Here is a 14,085-nt window from a genome sequence, read left to right as displayed (position 1 = left end):
ATGGTTTCACAGGTGTATCTTTATCTCCAAACACATGAAATTGTGTATATTAAATATCTATAACCGGTGTGTCAATCATACCTCTAGGAAGTGGTTGGGGAAAAAATGATTGGAGAACCAAGAATGCCTGAATTCTGTCCTGCCAATCACCCCCTTCACAGAGAAGAGCCCAAGAGAGATTCAAGGAACAACAGTAGAAAATACGCACCACTTTATTACTAGCTGTATGGTGCCTGAGAACTCGATGCAGGGCATACTGGTAGACCGGCCGGGGGATGTGCTTTACACCCTAAGCACAGCCTCTCCTGTCCCCTAAAGCCCAAACCAAATCCAGATCTCTGCCGTTCTCTCCTGGACACACGGCCAATGATAAGTGGTATGAGATGTGGGGGCTGGGCCCACGTTGAGAAGGAAATCTCGGGGTCTCAGCTGCCTGGCTGAGTGGAAGAGGAGGAAAAGACAACCCAAACAATATGCTTGACCTTTTAAAAGCACAAGAAAATAGAACCAGTCAGATTATATTTCCCTTTCAGGAAGGGAAGATTTCTCGGGGTGGGAAGAGAAACTAGGAGCCCCTTTCTCCCAGGGACCTGTAACCCTTCTCTTCCCGAAGCCTGCCTGTATTCGGCATTCCCTATCCGAGAGACCCCTACCATGTCCCATCAGCTGCCCACGCCAGAAACCTGGGTGTAATAAAGCTTCTCTATTCCTCAACCCCTGAGTTCATACTGATTTTACTTCCTAAAAAGGTTTTGAATCTCCACACTACCTTGGTCCTGCTCTAGCTCAGGCCGCAGTCCTTCCTGGTTTCCTGTAAGAGCCCCCAGCTGCTTTGCTGGCTTCTGTCTTTCTGCGATCAAACGCGTCCTGCACATTGTCCTGCTAGATCATTCTGAGTAATGCAGGATTGGTCACCCTGCTGCACTGCTGCTGACTCTTGAGACGCTGCCCTTCGCTTTGAGGGTAGAGTTCCTGCTCTTAACAGGCTTACAAGGCCTGGCAGGATCGGCCCCTGCCCACTTTCCCAGTGTCTTCCCTCCCCTTCCCTGACCAGCTCCACGCTCCAGCCACACTGAACTTGAGTTCCCCAAACTCCACCCTCATTCTTGCCTTCCCGTGCAATTTCTTTACCCCTTCTCTGTGGCCACCACTGTCCAGTTCATCCTTCAGACCTCAGCAACTACAGACCTCATGTCCTCATCTTGGAACTGCTATGGCCAGTTGCCTGCTCGAGTCTATCCCGGCAGTCCAGACCTTGGCGGCCGAGCCCACCTGTGTTCCTGCACAACAGCCTGGGTGTCCTCATGCTGGCACTTCGCCCAGAGTGTCTGTCGTCATTGCCTCTTTCCCTGTCTGACTTCCCCATTCTCCCGTGAAATCTGGGTGGGGCCAATTCTGTGTTGGTCGTCCTTCTGTTCCAGAGCCTGCCCAGAGGATATTTGAGGAGTGTAAGAACAGGAGAATAATTATCCTCAAAAATGAGAAAGTTAATAACCTATCTTTTTGCTTACTTGATTTTTGGCCCTACTGATAAAGTCTTTAACTCTCCTGCAGGCAGACAAGTTGTTAAAAGCCTTGAAAACCCACCTTGAACATGAGGCAAAAAAAGAAAATGAGAATCAGGTAAGTAATATATATATATATTTTTTTACCACCTATTAAATACGAAAACAATTATATTTAATGAATGAGTGGTAAACACAACTAGTGATGACTTAAGACTTCCTTTTTATCCCAAAAAAGATCATTATTGGTAATAATAAATCCTTTGATAATAACTATTTGTTATAAAGAAACTACCTAGTAGTGAGTAACCTACTCACTGATGATGTTCTCATAAAAATGCCAAGTTAATTAATTACTAGTTGCCAAACATTATGAGAGTTAGCTTGGTATGATCAAGGAAGGAACAAGATTTGAAGCCCCCCAAAATCCAGGTTAAGTAGCAGTTCTGTCATTTCTTTTTATTTGATCTTGGAAGACTCAAATGACTTAATTCTTAGTTTCCTATTCTTTAAAATGGAAACATCTGCTCTGCCGAATTGAATGTTTTGAAAATCAAATGAAATAGGGCCTGTGAGAGTGGCTTGTGGTGAACTGGAAACCAGAGTGGTAGGGGAGGGGGTGTCATGGCTGCCTCAGACTGAAGGTTTTGACAGGGCCTGACACAGTCAGTGGATGCTGTGTTAGGGCCAGGATTCTAAACTTGACATAGAGGAAAATCCAGAAAGGCCTTAAGGCCTTAGGCTTTGAAGAGCATCCATTATCTATCTGGAAATGAAGGTAAATATAAATATGAATTGAAAATTTAGCTGCCACCCCCCCATCTTTATCATCTCTGTATTCCAGGTTATAAACACTTAAAACTGTTAATACTCAAAATTCTTTTGGGGTGCCTGGGTGGCTCAGTCAAACATCCAACTCTTTTTTTTTTTTTTTTAAGATTTTATTTATTTATTCGATAGAGATAGAGACAGCCAGCGACAGAGGGAACACAAGCAGAGGGAGTGGGAGAGGAAGAAGCAGGCTCGTAGCGGAGGAGCCTAATGTGGGCTCGATCCCATAACGCCGGGATCATGCCCTGAGCTGAAGGCAGACGCTTAACCGCTGTGCCACCCAGGCGCCCCAAACATCCAACTCTTGATCTCAGCTCAGGTCTTGATTTCAGGGTCCTGTTTTCAAGCCCCTCATTGGGCTTCATGCTGGGTATGGAGCTTACTTAAAAAATAAACATAAATAAAAATTTAAAATGTAAGGTAAAATTTTTGATTCTAAGTTTAATTAACTTAAAATAGACAACAAAAAAGGATTAATTTTGACTTCTAGCTTTAAGATTTTGCATCAACTAAATCTCAATCTCTATATATAATTCTTTTAATGGTTAAGGATATGTGATTAGTGCCACTTGAAATCAAGATTTTAGTTTGGATGGTAGTTAATAGAGTAAAATCATCTATCATATTTCAGATTCAACATCTCCGGGGCCATTCCATTTTGAGAAAATTTCACAAAAGCATGACGATAGTCCAAATTCATTCAGATAAAGAATTCCTAAGTGTCGAATCTGTAAATAGTGAGCTTAGGGCGCCTGGGTGGCTCAGCTGGTTAAGTGTCTGCCTTTGGCTCAGATCATGATCCCAGGGTCCTGGGATCAAGCCCCCACGTTGGGCTCCCCCCTCAGTGGGGAGTCTGCTTATCTCTCTCCCTCTGCCCCCCCACCCCTGGCTTTTGCTCTCGCTCATGCTCTCTTTCAAATAAAATTTAAAAAAAAAAAAGTAAACTTAAAGATTTATTTATTTTTAGGGAGAAGGTGTGCATAACCACATGTGGGGGGAGGGGCAGAGAGAGAGAGAGGGAGAGAGAATCCTCAAGGAGACTCCCCAATAAGCAGGATGCCTGTGGCAGGGCTCAATCCTAGGACCCTGAGATCATGACCTGAGCTGAAATCAAGAGCTGGCTGCTCAAACGACTGAGCCACCCAGGTGCCCTCAATAGTGAGCATAGATAGCTGGGAAGACCTGATATGAAGAGTTGATTTATCTAAGGTTACAGGAGGAGTGAACACAGTCCAAGTGCGTAGCAAAGAGATCATTGATGTTACCAAGAATTGACAGATATGCAAACTTCCAGACCCCCAAATCATTCCATAGGGAATGCACAGGTGTTGGTCACATCTGAGTGAGGGGGACATCGCACCTTACGGAAGCCTTATTCTTGCGCTGTAGGTCGGCCTTAACTGTAAGAGTTGAGCAGCTTGGTATGTGGGCTAGTCTGGCTGTGTTCCAAGGACTCCCTTGTCTGAACCAGGGGTGCCTCGGCAGTCTTGGAGTTAGACAAACCTCTTACAGGTACATCACTGTGCATTCGGGAATGAACACCTCCTCCCTGATCATGGTCAGCCTCCCAGACTAACCTGTGTGGAAGGTGCATGGGATTAACACAAGCGATCTAACAGCTATCTAAACAGGACAGTTCCAGATCGCTCCTGCACGCAGCTACCACCGAGTCCCTGCGGGAGGGCTAAAAAAGCACTTTCAAAGTGTTTCTGTAGTCCCCCGATATGCAGCCTGAGGGTGTTACTTGTTTAGTGGACGCGGTTTCTTTTCCTTCCCCATGACTCTCCAGGGAGTTGGGAAGTGGGATCCGGATAGCATCTTTCTACTCGCACGCATCTTCACCTTTGAGTTTGCGTTTACCTGTCTCACCTGTCGTTTGCTGACCTTCTTTGGGGAGCGTTCACAGGTGTGTCTGGATGTCCTTCTCCACCCTCGTCCCCTTGCTCCTCTCAGCTCCTGTATCTCCTTGCCACTCTTCATCCTGGACCTTCCATCACTTGGAACTACATCACTTCTGTAATATTTACCTCTGTCGAAAACCTGCCGTTCTCTAAACCTCCTTAGTCTTTGACTTCCAACACATTTACTTGATATTGTGGTTCTCGTTGCAGGGTGCATGGGAGAATCATTTGAGGAGCTTTTTACACATGGTGGTATATAGGCCTCACCAAACCCCAGGCCCACTAAATCGGTTCTCAGAGGGTGGGGGCCAGGCAGCACCGTGAAATGGAATGAAAATCAGGATACAAAGCACTCGAGCTACCACTCCCACATGCAGAGCACTGGGAGGCAGGACCCGGTAAAATATTGGAAGGCTTCTCTGTAAGAAAATTCAGTGGCATCGCGCCAAGGCCTCTGGCTTCTAGCGTTCAAGGATTCCCTTGCATAACAGCCTCCTCCCCACCTAAGGACCATAGTAGATCAGATCCTGCCAGATCAGCCCCTGCCACACACCCAAGCCCCTGATGAGATCTTTCTTGTTTTTTAAAATCAAGTAGACAGTTGAGGGGAAGGCTGCAGCGTGATCTGCAGACCCAGATGACCCAGAAGACAAACCAAAGCTTTAAGAAAAAAAATGCCTTATAGAAACTTAATGATTTATCTACTAGAATCAAGCTACACAGACACAGCACAGATGATTCAATTAAGGTTATATAACAAGCTATAAATGTTAACGTAGAGAATAGATGACAGACATGGAGTGAGAAAAGGAGGACAAGAGGTGAAGGGAAGTATAAGGGTTCTGCACTTGGATTTTACAGGAGGTTTTGTGTAGGTGTGGGACAAGATGTGAAGGTTTGAGAATCCTTAAAGCAGCTAATAGAGCGAAGAGGTACAGCGCCCTCAGGAGGAAGGTGGGAGAGGAGAGTGGGACCAGCGAGCTCCACCGCAGCCCGTGACGGCGCTCGGAACAGCTGCTGCAAATACGAAGGGGTAGCCCAGCAGCAAGCCGTGCGTGACGCGTGTGTCAGCCGCGGAAGCGAAGCACCTGCTTTCCGTTCGAATCTCTCTAGTACGCAAAGTTTTAGCCACAGGTGTGTAATATCACTTTATTTCAGCTTGGATCCTCATTAGAATTTAGGTATAAAAACAAAAACCCCACAAAGCAAATCAAGCCTCTCCTTTATAGTGTGTATGTAGGTAAGACAACGTGCTGCAGACAGGCCTTCCTCATATTTGTGATCATTTCTCACTTATTTTTTTTTTCCTAGTGTTTCCATACTTTCGTTTTTCCATTTAAATCTTTGACCCATCCAGATTGCGTGTTGGTGTGGGGAAAAAAAAATTAAGCTTCATTTCCCTTCCCCTACCAAAAAGGTAAAAAGCATGGTTAGTTTTCTCTGCATCACGTGTTGAATCATGCTTCTGGTCTTCCCCCATGAAAACGAAAGGCAACTATTATCAAACAATGAGGTCTTACACAAAAGCAAGTCTGTTTGGGATATTCTGATACTTGTACCACACTGTTCTGATAATGGAGCTCTTTACTTTTAGATTATGGTAGTAGAGGTGTCATTCTTACCTTACTCCCTTTTGTTTGCCTTGGAGAAGTTATTTTAGACTTGCTAAGCCTCAGTTTCCCCCTCTGTGAACTGGGGATAATGTTAGTACCTATCGCATAGGCTTTGAGGAATAAGTGAGGTAACCAATGTAAATACTTAGCCCAATGAAGTTGTGATATTAGCTGTAATTATTAGAGCATACTGCCTACTCTTTGCTTTGTGTACATTCCAAAAATTAAGGCTAACTTTCTTATTTATTCACATTAAGAAAACTTTCAATGCTTTCCTAGCCTAGTTTTTAAGCTGGGGTTGTTAAATGTGATTGTTTCTTTTCTTTTTTTTAAGATTTTATTTATTTGTCAGAGAGAGAGAGCGAGAGAGCACAAGCAGGGGGAGCGGCAGGCAGAGCAAGGAGCCTGATGTGGGACTCGATCTCGGGACCCTGGGATCATGACCTGAGCCAAAGGCAGACACTTAACTGACTGAGCCACCCAGGGATCCCTGATTATTTCTTTTCGTGTGCTCTAAAATTCTTGTCCTGGCCTATACTTGAGTACAAGAGAGTTATAAAATTACCTTTTGAAAATATGTTTTTTATTCAGTTTAAATTCTGATTCTTCCTGAACATTATAACTCTAAAAATAGGACATGGCAGACGAATGTCTTTCTTTTCAGGATGACAGTCAAACTTCTGCATCGTCTTGTGATGAGGCTGAGATTCAGAGCAGCGGCCAGGAACAAGCAGAGAGGGAGCGAGTTGGCCAAGGCACCAAAACCAGGAGAAGGTGCCGGACAGTCTACAGGAATCCTGACTCCCAGGTGAATGGAAGTGTGCAAGTTTTGACCACCACCTGTGCCAAAATTGGTATATTCTTAGGAAACTTTCTCTTTGAACTTCCTTATGATAGCAAAGGTTTGTAAACTCTGTGTGCCGTAAGCTCCACGAAGGCACAGCCCCAAGTCTAGACTGGTCATCACGCCCTGGGTGCTGGCACATGGGAAGCACTCACTGAGGATTAAGCACAAATTAAATATTGGTTGAGTAAATATAAAAGTTAATTAAGTGCTGACGTAAGTGAGGGCCAGTAGGAAGGATAGACAAACCAACATTAGTAAGATTTTTTTTTTTCCTTTTCAACTGGCCTCAGAAGTAGTGATCACTCTTCAGTCGGTCATGCAGCAGAACGGTCACGTGATTAGCCAGGGGCTTCCCTCAGTTCCGTCAAGAGGACTCTGATTTTATTCCTTTTTTATTTTCTCATTCAACTGTAACTTTACAAGACACAGTCCTAATTTTTATTTTCTAGCTCCATATAGTCCCGTGGCCTTTAGACTATCCATTTAGACTGTTAATTCCTCATCCCTAGGAGAGCCAATCTTGCTATTTAAGCTTTTCAGTGGCCCCCAGTATGTCCTATTGCCAAATCTGCCACTCAGAAATCTCATTCTCCTACTTTTTCTTCCTTTAGCCCCTTTTCAATTCGCCATGCCCATCTTTGGAAGACAGTGGTGACTTTTTATCATTTAAATCCTTTATTCCCTTTGAACGTTCGTAGCTGGATCACTCAGAGATAAAAGTAAGTGATCACACTGAATTCCAGAATCAAGAGAAGCAGGAAAACCAGGATCTCAGAACAGTTGCAGAAGTTCCTTCACTGCCAGATGAGAGCCAAGGAGAGGAGAATGCCGCTTCCTCACGAAAAAGAAGAATAAATGGTATGCCAAATAAGTAAAAACAGAATGAAAGCCTGAAATTCCTAGGGGTGCCGCTGTGCATTCATTTCCTAGGACCGCCAGAACGAAGTACCACTAGACGTTTTTTCCTCAGGTCCTATCCCGGTTACTAGAGGATAAGACTTCCACGTACCTTTTGGGGGAACACAGTTCAGCCCAGAACACCATGCCGTAGGACTCCTAGGTGTTCCACAGTGAGAGCAGAGGTTAACACCAAATACAGTCAATCATCAAGTCCTCTTCAGTACTGTTGTGGGGAAACCAGGGTAAGAGTGATAGCTGGAGAGTTGAGGGGAGTTGATCTCCACGTGGACAAAACGGGGGCTCTCCCCCTCCCCGTCAGCTCTCCCCCTCCCTTGGCTTCTCCAGACACCGCCGTACAGAGCTGCGTGCCTGCGCCACTGCGAGCGCTGAAAGGGAGCCGCAGAGTCTCCCTTCCCGGTGGGCCGGCCGCTTTTATTATGGTAAATGTATCCTTAGTCTGGAACCTTCTAAAAATCTCTTCCCTAAACTTTGTCAACTAAAAGTTGGTTTCGGTGAGACCAGAAAACTTCAGTTCCCCAGACCTAACAGGACTGGGTGCTTTATGATTTCATTCCCCGGAAAGACTGCCAGGGCTGCCGTGTCTCATGGTCGCTTCCCCACGGCCCCTCTGTCTGCACACCCGAGGCAGGGCCTGACCGGCGGAGAGAGAAGGCGACCTGCTTCCGTGGCCGCCATGCAGTTACCTGCAGAATTGCTAATGCTGAGCCTGCCCTCCTTCCCCAGAATTTGGAATGTCTTAGCAAATGGAGAAAGTTACTGAAGGTAGAATTGCAGATTCTTACTGAGCCTGCGGGCCTGCAATTTCTGATCAGCACCCCGGGGATTAAGATGCATGTGCCTCATAAACCCATTATAAAGTCATGATTTAGAGCAAGATATAAGGAGCTGTGACAGAGTCGGACGTGGGGGTGGAATTGCCAGTGTCTGCTGTTGCACCCATCGTTTTGTCGGGTAGACTTAGCTGCGGGACCCAGTTTCAAGGGCGTGGAGAAACCAGGGTGGACGCATAAAGTTCGCTTAATGAAATACAGGCTACTGGAAGAACAAAAATAGGATCATGTAGTTTCTGGTAAGAGGGTTTTTTTGACTTTTTATTTTGACATAACGTCAGACTTAAAGTTGGAAGAACAGTACCAAGTGTTGCTATGTCCTTAATTTCTGAAATGTTAACATTTTGCCACATTTGCTTTGGCCCTTCCCTGTTTATGTTTCTGTGCACATATGCATCCGTATAGGTGTCGCCTACATGTTCCCTGAGAGTGAGTTGCAGAAATGTGCTCCTTGCCCCCTCAAGACTTCAGTATGTGTTTCTTAAAACACAGGCTTTAAGGGCACCTGCCTGGCTGACTGAGTTGGTGGAGAATGCACCTCCTGATCTCAGGGTTGTGAGTTCAAGCCCCATGTTGGGCCTACAGCTTAAAATAAAACAAAACAACACAGGACTTCCTCTCACGAACGTACAAAAAGCTCATTGGTAGGGATTCATGTTCCACATTGCAACTAACCTTTAAGAAGCTACTATTTGTCAAGTGGTGCTTAGCATAGTATCAGAAAAGAATATCCACAGTTCCTTGAAAAGGCTCAGTACTACAGTACTCTCCCCCTTTCAGCCACCTGTTTGTGGCAAGATTTGTTTTCATACATACTTCAAACAAAACAATATAATATACTGTATGCAGAAGCCAATAAGAGACTCCAGCTGCTTTTGATTAAGTCAGACATTAAGTAAACTGAAAACATACCATCTTCTCACTATTTTTGTTTTAGAAATTTTAGCAATTTTTCATAAATGTTTTTGTTAACATAACAAGTACATTGTTTTTTAGTGTATCGAATATTTTTAATGTTTTGATTATATCTACTGGCACATACTGATAGAATGTAAACAAAAATGGGGGTGTCCTCCATAATTTCTAAGAGTGTAACATGATCTTCAGACAGAAGTGTGAGACTTGCTAGTCTGTTCTACAGGTGACCTTATTTAGGTTTCATGAGCTATTGTATTTTTTATTTTATTTATTTATCCGAGAGTGAGAGGAGTGCGTGCACAAGCAGAGGGAACAGCAGGCAGAGGGAGAAGCAGCTCCTGGCTGAGCAGGGAGCCTGATGTGGGGCTTGATCCCAGGATTCTGGGATCATGACCTGAGCCAAAGGCAGACGCTTTACTGACGGAACCACCCAGGCGTCCCTTCATGAGTTATTCTAGTCATGCTGTTAAAGCAAAGGAAAATCTCGGCTCTTGGATTTCATTATGTCTCTTTAGTCTCCTTTAATATGAAACATTCTTCAGCCTTCCTTTTTCTTTGAGGATTTTTTTTATGTTTACATTTTTTAATACAGGCCAATTTGGGGGGTCCTCAGCCATGATTTGTCTAATATGTGCTAAGGGTTGGATTTAGATGGTGCACTTGTGGCAGGAATCCCACAGAGTAATCCTCAGTCAGGGCTTCCAGAAGGCACAGGTGGTGGCTTGTTACCAGGTGATCACCTTTGCTCCTTTGTGAGGCTGCTTTTTTTCCCATTTGTAATAAGCATCTGGTGAGGAGTGCCTCTGACTCCATAAATACCCTGTGTTGCATGGAACTTTACCTTTCTGGTTGTAGAGCCAAATTCCAAGCAGAAGCTCCTACCCAGTCATTCTTTGATGTTTCATGGATGCATTGGGAAACTTTCAGTATGAGGGACATGTTTATAAGTAGTATTTCTTGAAAACCCACTTGGATACTTTTTTTTTTTTTTTAAGATTTTTATTTATTTGACAGAGAAAGAGAATACACAGGGGGAGTGGCTGGCAGAGGGAAAGAGAGAAGCAGGCTACCCATCAAGCAGGGAGCCCAATGTGGGACTTGATCCCAGGATGCTGGGATCATGACCTGAGCCAAAGGCAGATGCTTAACTGACTGAGTCACTGAGGCGTCCCCACTTGGATACTCTTAAGTAGATTGCCTCAAGTTGAAAAAGATAACAGAATGTGGCTGTAAGTGAGGGAAAATAGTCAATACAGACACCATGATTACAGCTGGATTTAAAGAATAAAAACAAGTGTGGAAGCGGAGGACCTGAGGAAATAACCCCAGAATGCTCATTCTGTGATTTTTTTTTTTTAATAATTTTAAGTAATCTCTCTGTCTAATTTGGGGATCAAATTTACAATCCTGGGGGCGCCTGGGTGGCACAGCGGTTAAGCGTCTGCCTGCGGCTCAGGGCGTGATCCCGGCATTATGGGATCGAGCCCCACATCAGGCTCCTCTGCTGTGAGCCTGCTTCTTCCTCTCCCACTCCCCCTGCTTGTGTTCCCTCTCTCGCTGGCTGTCTCTATCTCTGTCAAATAAATAAATAAAATCTTTAAAAATAAATAAATAAAATTATAAAAAAAAAAAAATTTACAATCCTGAGATCAAGAGTCACATGCTCTACCAACTGAACCAGTCAGCCACCCAGGGATTGTGTGATTTTTATCATTCTAGTTAAAATAACCTGCTCATAGCAGAAGTTTTGAAAAAGCGTTCTTAAATTTCTTCTAGTTATTTATTTATTTGAGACAGAGCAAGAGCCCGTGGGGAAGCAGAAGGAGAAGCAGGCTCCCCATTGAGTGGGGAGCACAATTAGGCCTCGATCCCGGGACCTTGGGATCATGACCTGAACTGAAAGCAGACGCTTAACCAACTGAGCCACCCAGGCGCCCCTTAAATTTCTGAAATATTTACATAACTTCTATACAGGAAGCATAAAACTTCTTCCTGCTTGAAGCATATGAGCTAAAATTGTAGTGATGCTATAACTCCTTCTCAGTGCTCATCTCTCCCCCACCTTGGCAGACCTCATCACATGAAAATGCCCCCATGTTAACTTCTAGACCTTTTTTTTTCTTTTAAGTTTCATTTAGTTTAGTAATCTCTCCACCCAATGTGGGACTTGAACTCACAACCCTGAGATCAAGGCTCGTACACTCTGACTGAGCCAGCCAGGCACCACCCCCAACTTCTAGACGTTTCTTAATAGCAAGAACTTGTTTTGAAATCTTTCATTAATTCGGTATCTTTGGATTTAGGTGATGAAGATTCAAAGGTACCTTCAGAAAGAAAGAAGCCTCTCTACACAGATGGGTTTTCCAAACCTGGAAAAAGCAAAAGAACTGCAAGCACTACTCCAAGTAAGTCTAACACACAAAGAAACAAAGTGAGAGTCGGCGCGTGCAGGCTACTGCCGAACAGGCAGTGCGCGAGAACGGCTGAGAGCTCGCATGCTGGAACCGGGCCCTGCATCCTCACTCACTTCCCAGCTCTGAGACCGGGGGCCTCTTAGCCTCAGTAAACCCAACTCCTCGGTTTACAGTGGGACTGAGTACACTGCCTATTTCATCAGGTCACTACAGACAGACCTGAGGTTGCCCCTCCATTTCCAGATCGCCGCCACAAAGCGATAAAGTGAATAAAGCAGTAAAGTGAATCAAATGAGTTTGTTTCCTCGGCATGGAAAAGTTATGTGTACGCTGTGCTGTAGTCTGTTAGGTGTGTCATAGTGTTATGTCTCAAAAAACAACGCACCTATCTTAATTAAAAAATAATTTATTGCTAAAAAATGCTAGCCATCGTCTGAACTTTCAGCAAAGTGGTTGTCTTTTTGGTGGTCGAGGGTCTTGCCTCAGTGTTGATGGCTCTGAATGATGGCGGATGGTGGTTGCTGAAGGTTGGGGTGGCTGTCGCAGTTTCTAAACAGAAGACCATAGTGAAATTTGCCCTAACCGTTGATTCCTTTCACAAAGGATTTCTCTAGCGTGCAGTGCAATTTGATAGCATTTTGTCCCCACTAGAACTTCTTTCAAAACTGGACTCCATCCTCTCAAACCCTTATCAACTAAGTTTATGGAATATTCTAAATCATTTGTAGTCATTTCATAATCTTCACAACATCTTTACCAGGAGTAGATTCTGTCTCAAGAAACCACTTTCTCGTCCATAAGAAGCAACTCCTCATCCGTTGCAGTCCTATCCTGAGATCGCAGCAAGTCAGTCACGTCTTCAGGCTCCACTTGTCATTCTAGTTCTCTTGCTCTTCCCACCACATCTGCAGTTACTTCCTCCACTGAAGTCTTGAGCCCCTCACAGTCATCCTTGAGGGGTGGAATCAGCTTCTTCCAAACTTCTGTTCGTGCTGATATTTTGGTTTCTTGTCATGAATCATAAATGTTCTTTTTTTTTTTTTTTTTTTTTTTTTTTTTTTTAGCGATTTTATTTACTTATGTGACAGAGAGACAGCCAGCGAGAGAGGGAACACAGCAGGGGAGAGGGAGAGGAAGAAGCAGGCTCCCAGCGGAGTAGCCCGGATGTGGGACTCGATCCCGGAACACCAGGATCACGCCCTGAGCCGAAGGCAGACGCTTAACGACTGCGCTACCCAGGCGCCCCATGAATCATAAATGTTCTTAATGGCATGTAGAGTCTTTTCCAGAAGGTTTTCACTTTTGCCCAGGTCCATCAGAGGAATTATCTATGGCAGCTATAGCTTACAAAATGTCTTAAATAGGACTTGAAAGTCTAAATGACTCCTTGATTCATGGGCTGCAGAATGGATGCTGTGTTGGCATGACAACAACGTTCATCTTACTGTACGTCTCCCACAGAGCTCTTGGGTGACCAGGTGCAGTGTCAGTGAGCAGTGATATTTTGAAAGGAATCTATTTTTTCTGAACAGATCTCAACAGTGGCCTTAAAATATTCAGTAAATTATGTTGTAAACATGTGCTATCCAAGCTTTGTTGCTTGATTTATGGAGCACAGGCAGAGTAAGTGTGGTATAATTCTTAAGGGCCCTCGGCTTTTCGATGGTTAATGAGCATCGGCTTCAGCTTCAAGTCACCAGCTGCGTTAACCCCTAACGAGAGTCAGCCTGTCCTTTGAAGCCAGGCATTGACTTCTCTGTAGCTATGAAAGTCCCAGATGGCATCTTGAAGTAGAAGGCTGTCTCATCTACATTGAAAATCTATTGTTTCGTACAGGAGCCAACTTCGTGAATGATCTCAGCTAGATCTTCCGGGGAGCTTGCTGCAGCTTCTCCAGCAGCGCTTGCTGCTTCACTTTGTACTTTTATGTCCTGGAATAAACACAGACCTCACGAACCAACCACTGCTAGCTTCTGGCTTTTCTCCTGCTGCTTCCCCAACTTCTTCCGCCTTCGTAGAATTGAAGAGTGTCAGAGCCTTGCTCTGGATTAGGATTTGGCCTAAGGGAACGCTGTGGCTGGTTTGATCTTCTACCCAGACCACTCATACTTTCTCCATATCAGCAATAAGGCTATTTTGCTTTCTTGCCATTCGTGTATTCACTGGAGTAGCGCTTGTAATCTCCTCCATAAACTTTTCCTTTGCGTTTATAACTTAGCTAATGTGCCCCAGTTTTCAGCCTGTCTTGGCTTTACCATGCCTTTCTCACCAAGCTTAATCATTTCTAGCTTTTGATTTAAAGTGA

General features: G+C 44.5%; 1 protein-coding gene across 2 annotated transcripts in view; it reads left to right on the top strand.

Annotated features, from left to right (window-relative positions):
* NUSAP1 (nucleolar and spindle associated protein 1) overlaps window positions 1–14,085 on the top strand; it is a 34,236-nt gene that overhangs the window by 4,910 nt on the left and 15,241 nt on the right. The window contains exons 2-5 of one of the 2 annotated variants that reach the window (XM_019802097.2): window positions 1,555–1,623; window positions 6,515–6,658; window positions 7,441–7,555; window positions 11,670–11,771. In XM_019802097.2, coding sequence (XP_019657656.1) covers window positions 1,555–1,623; window positions 6,515–6,658; window positions 7,441–7,555; window positions 11,670–11,771 — 430 coding nt within the window. Of the gene's footprint in view, window positions 1–1,554; window positions 1,624–6,514; window positions 6,659–7,395; window positions 7,556–11,669; window positions 11,772–14,085 lie in introns of both variants that reach the window. The other variant, XM_002913209.4, reaches the window with a different exon arrangement.

This window comes from Ailuropoda melanoleuca, chromosome 5 (assembly GCF_002007445.2).
Source record: "Ailuropoda melanoleuca isolate Jingjing chromosome 5, ASM200744v2, whole genome shotgun sequence".
NCBI classification, from domain to species: domain Eukaryota; kingdom Metazoa; phylum Chordata; class Mammalia; order Carnivora; family Ursidae; genus Ailuropoda; species Ailuropoda melanoleuca.
Note: the sequence above shows the minus strand (reverse complement) of the source record. Positions and strands in the feature narration are given on the sequence as shown.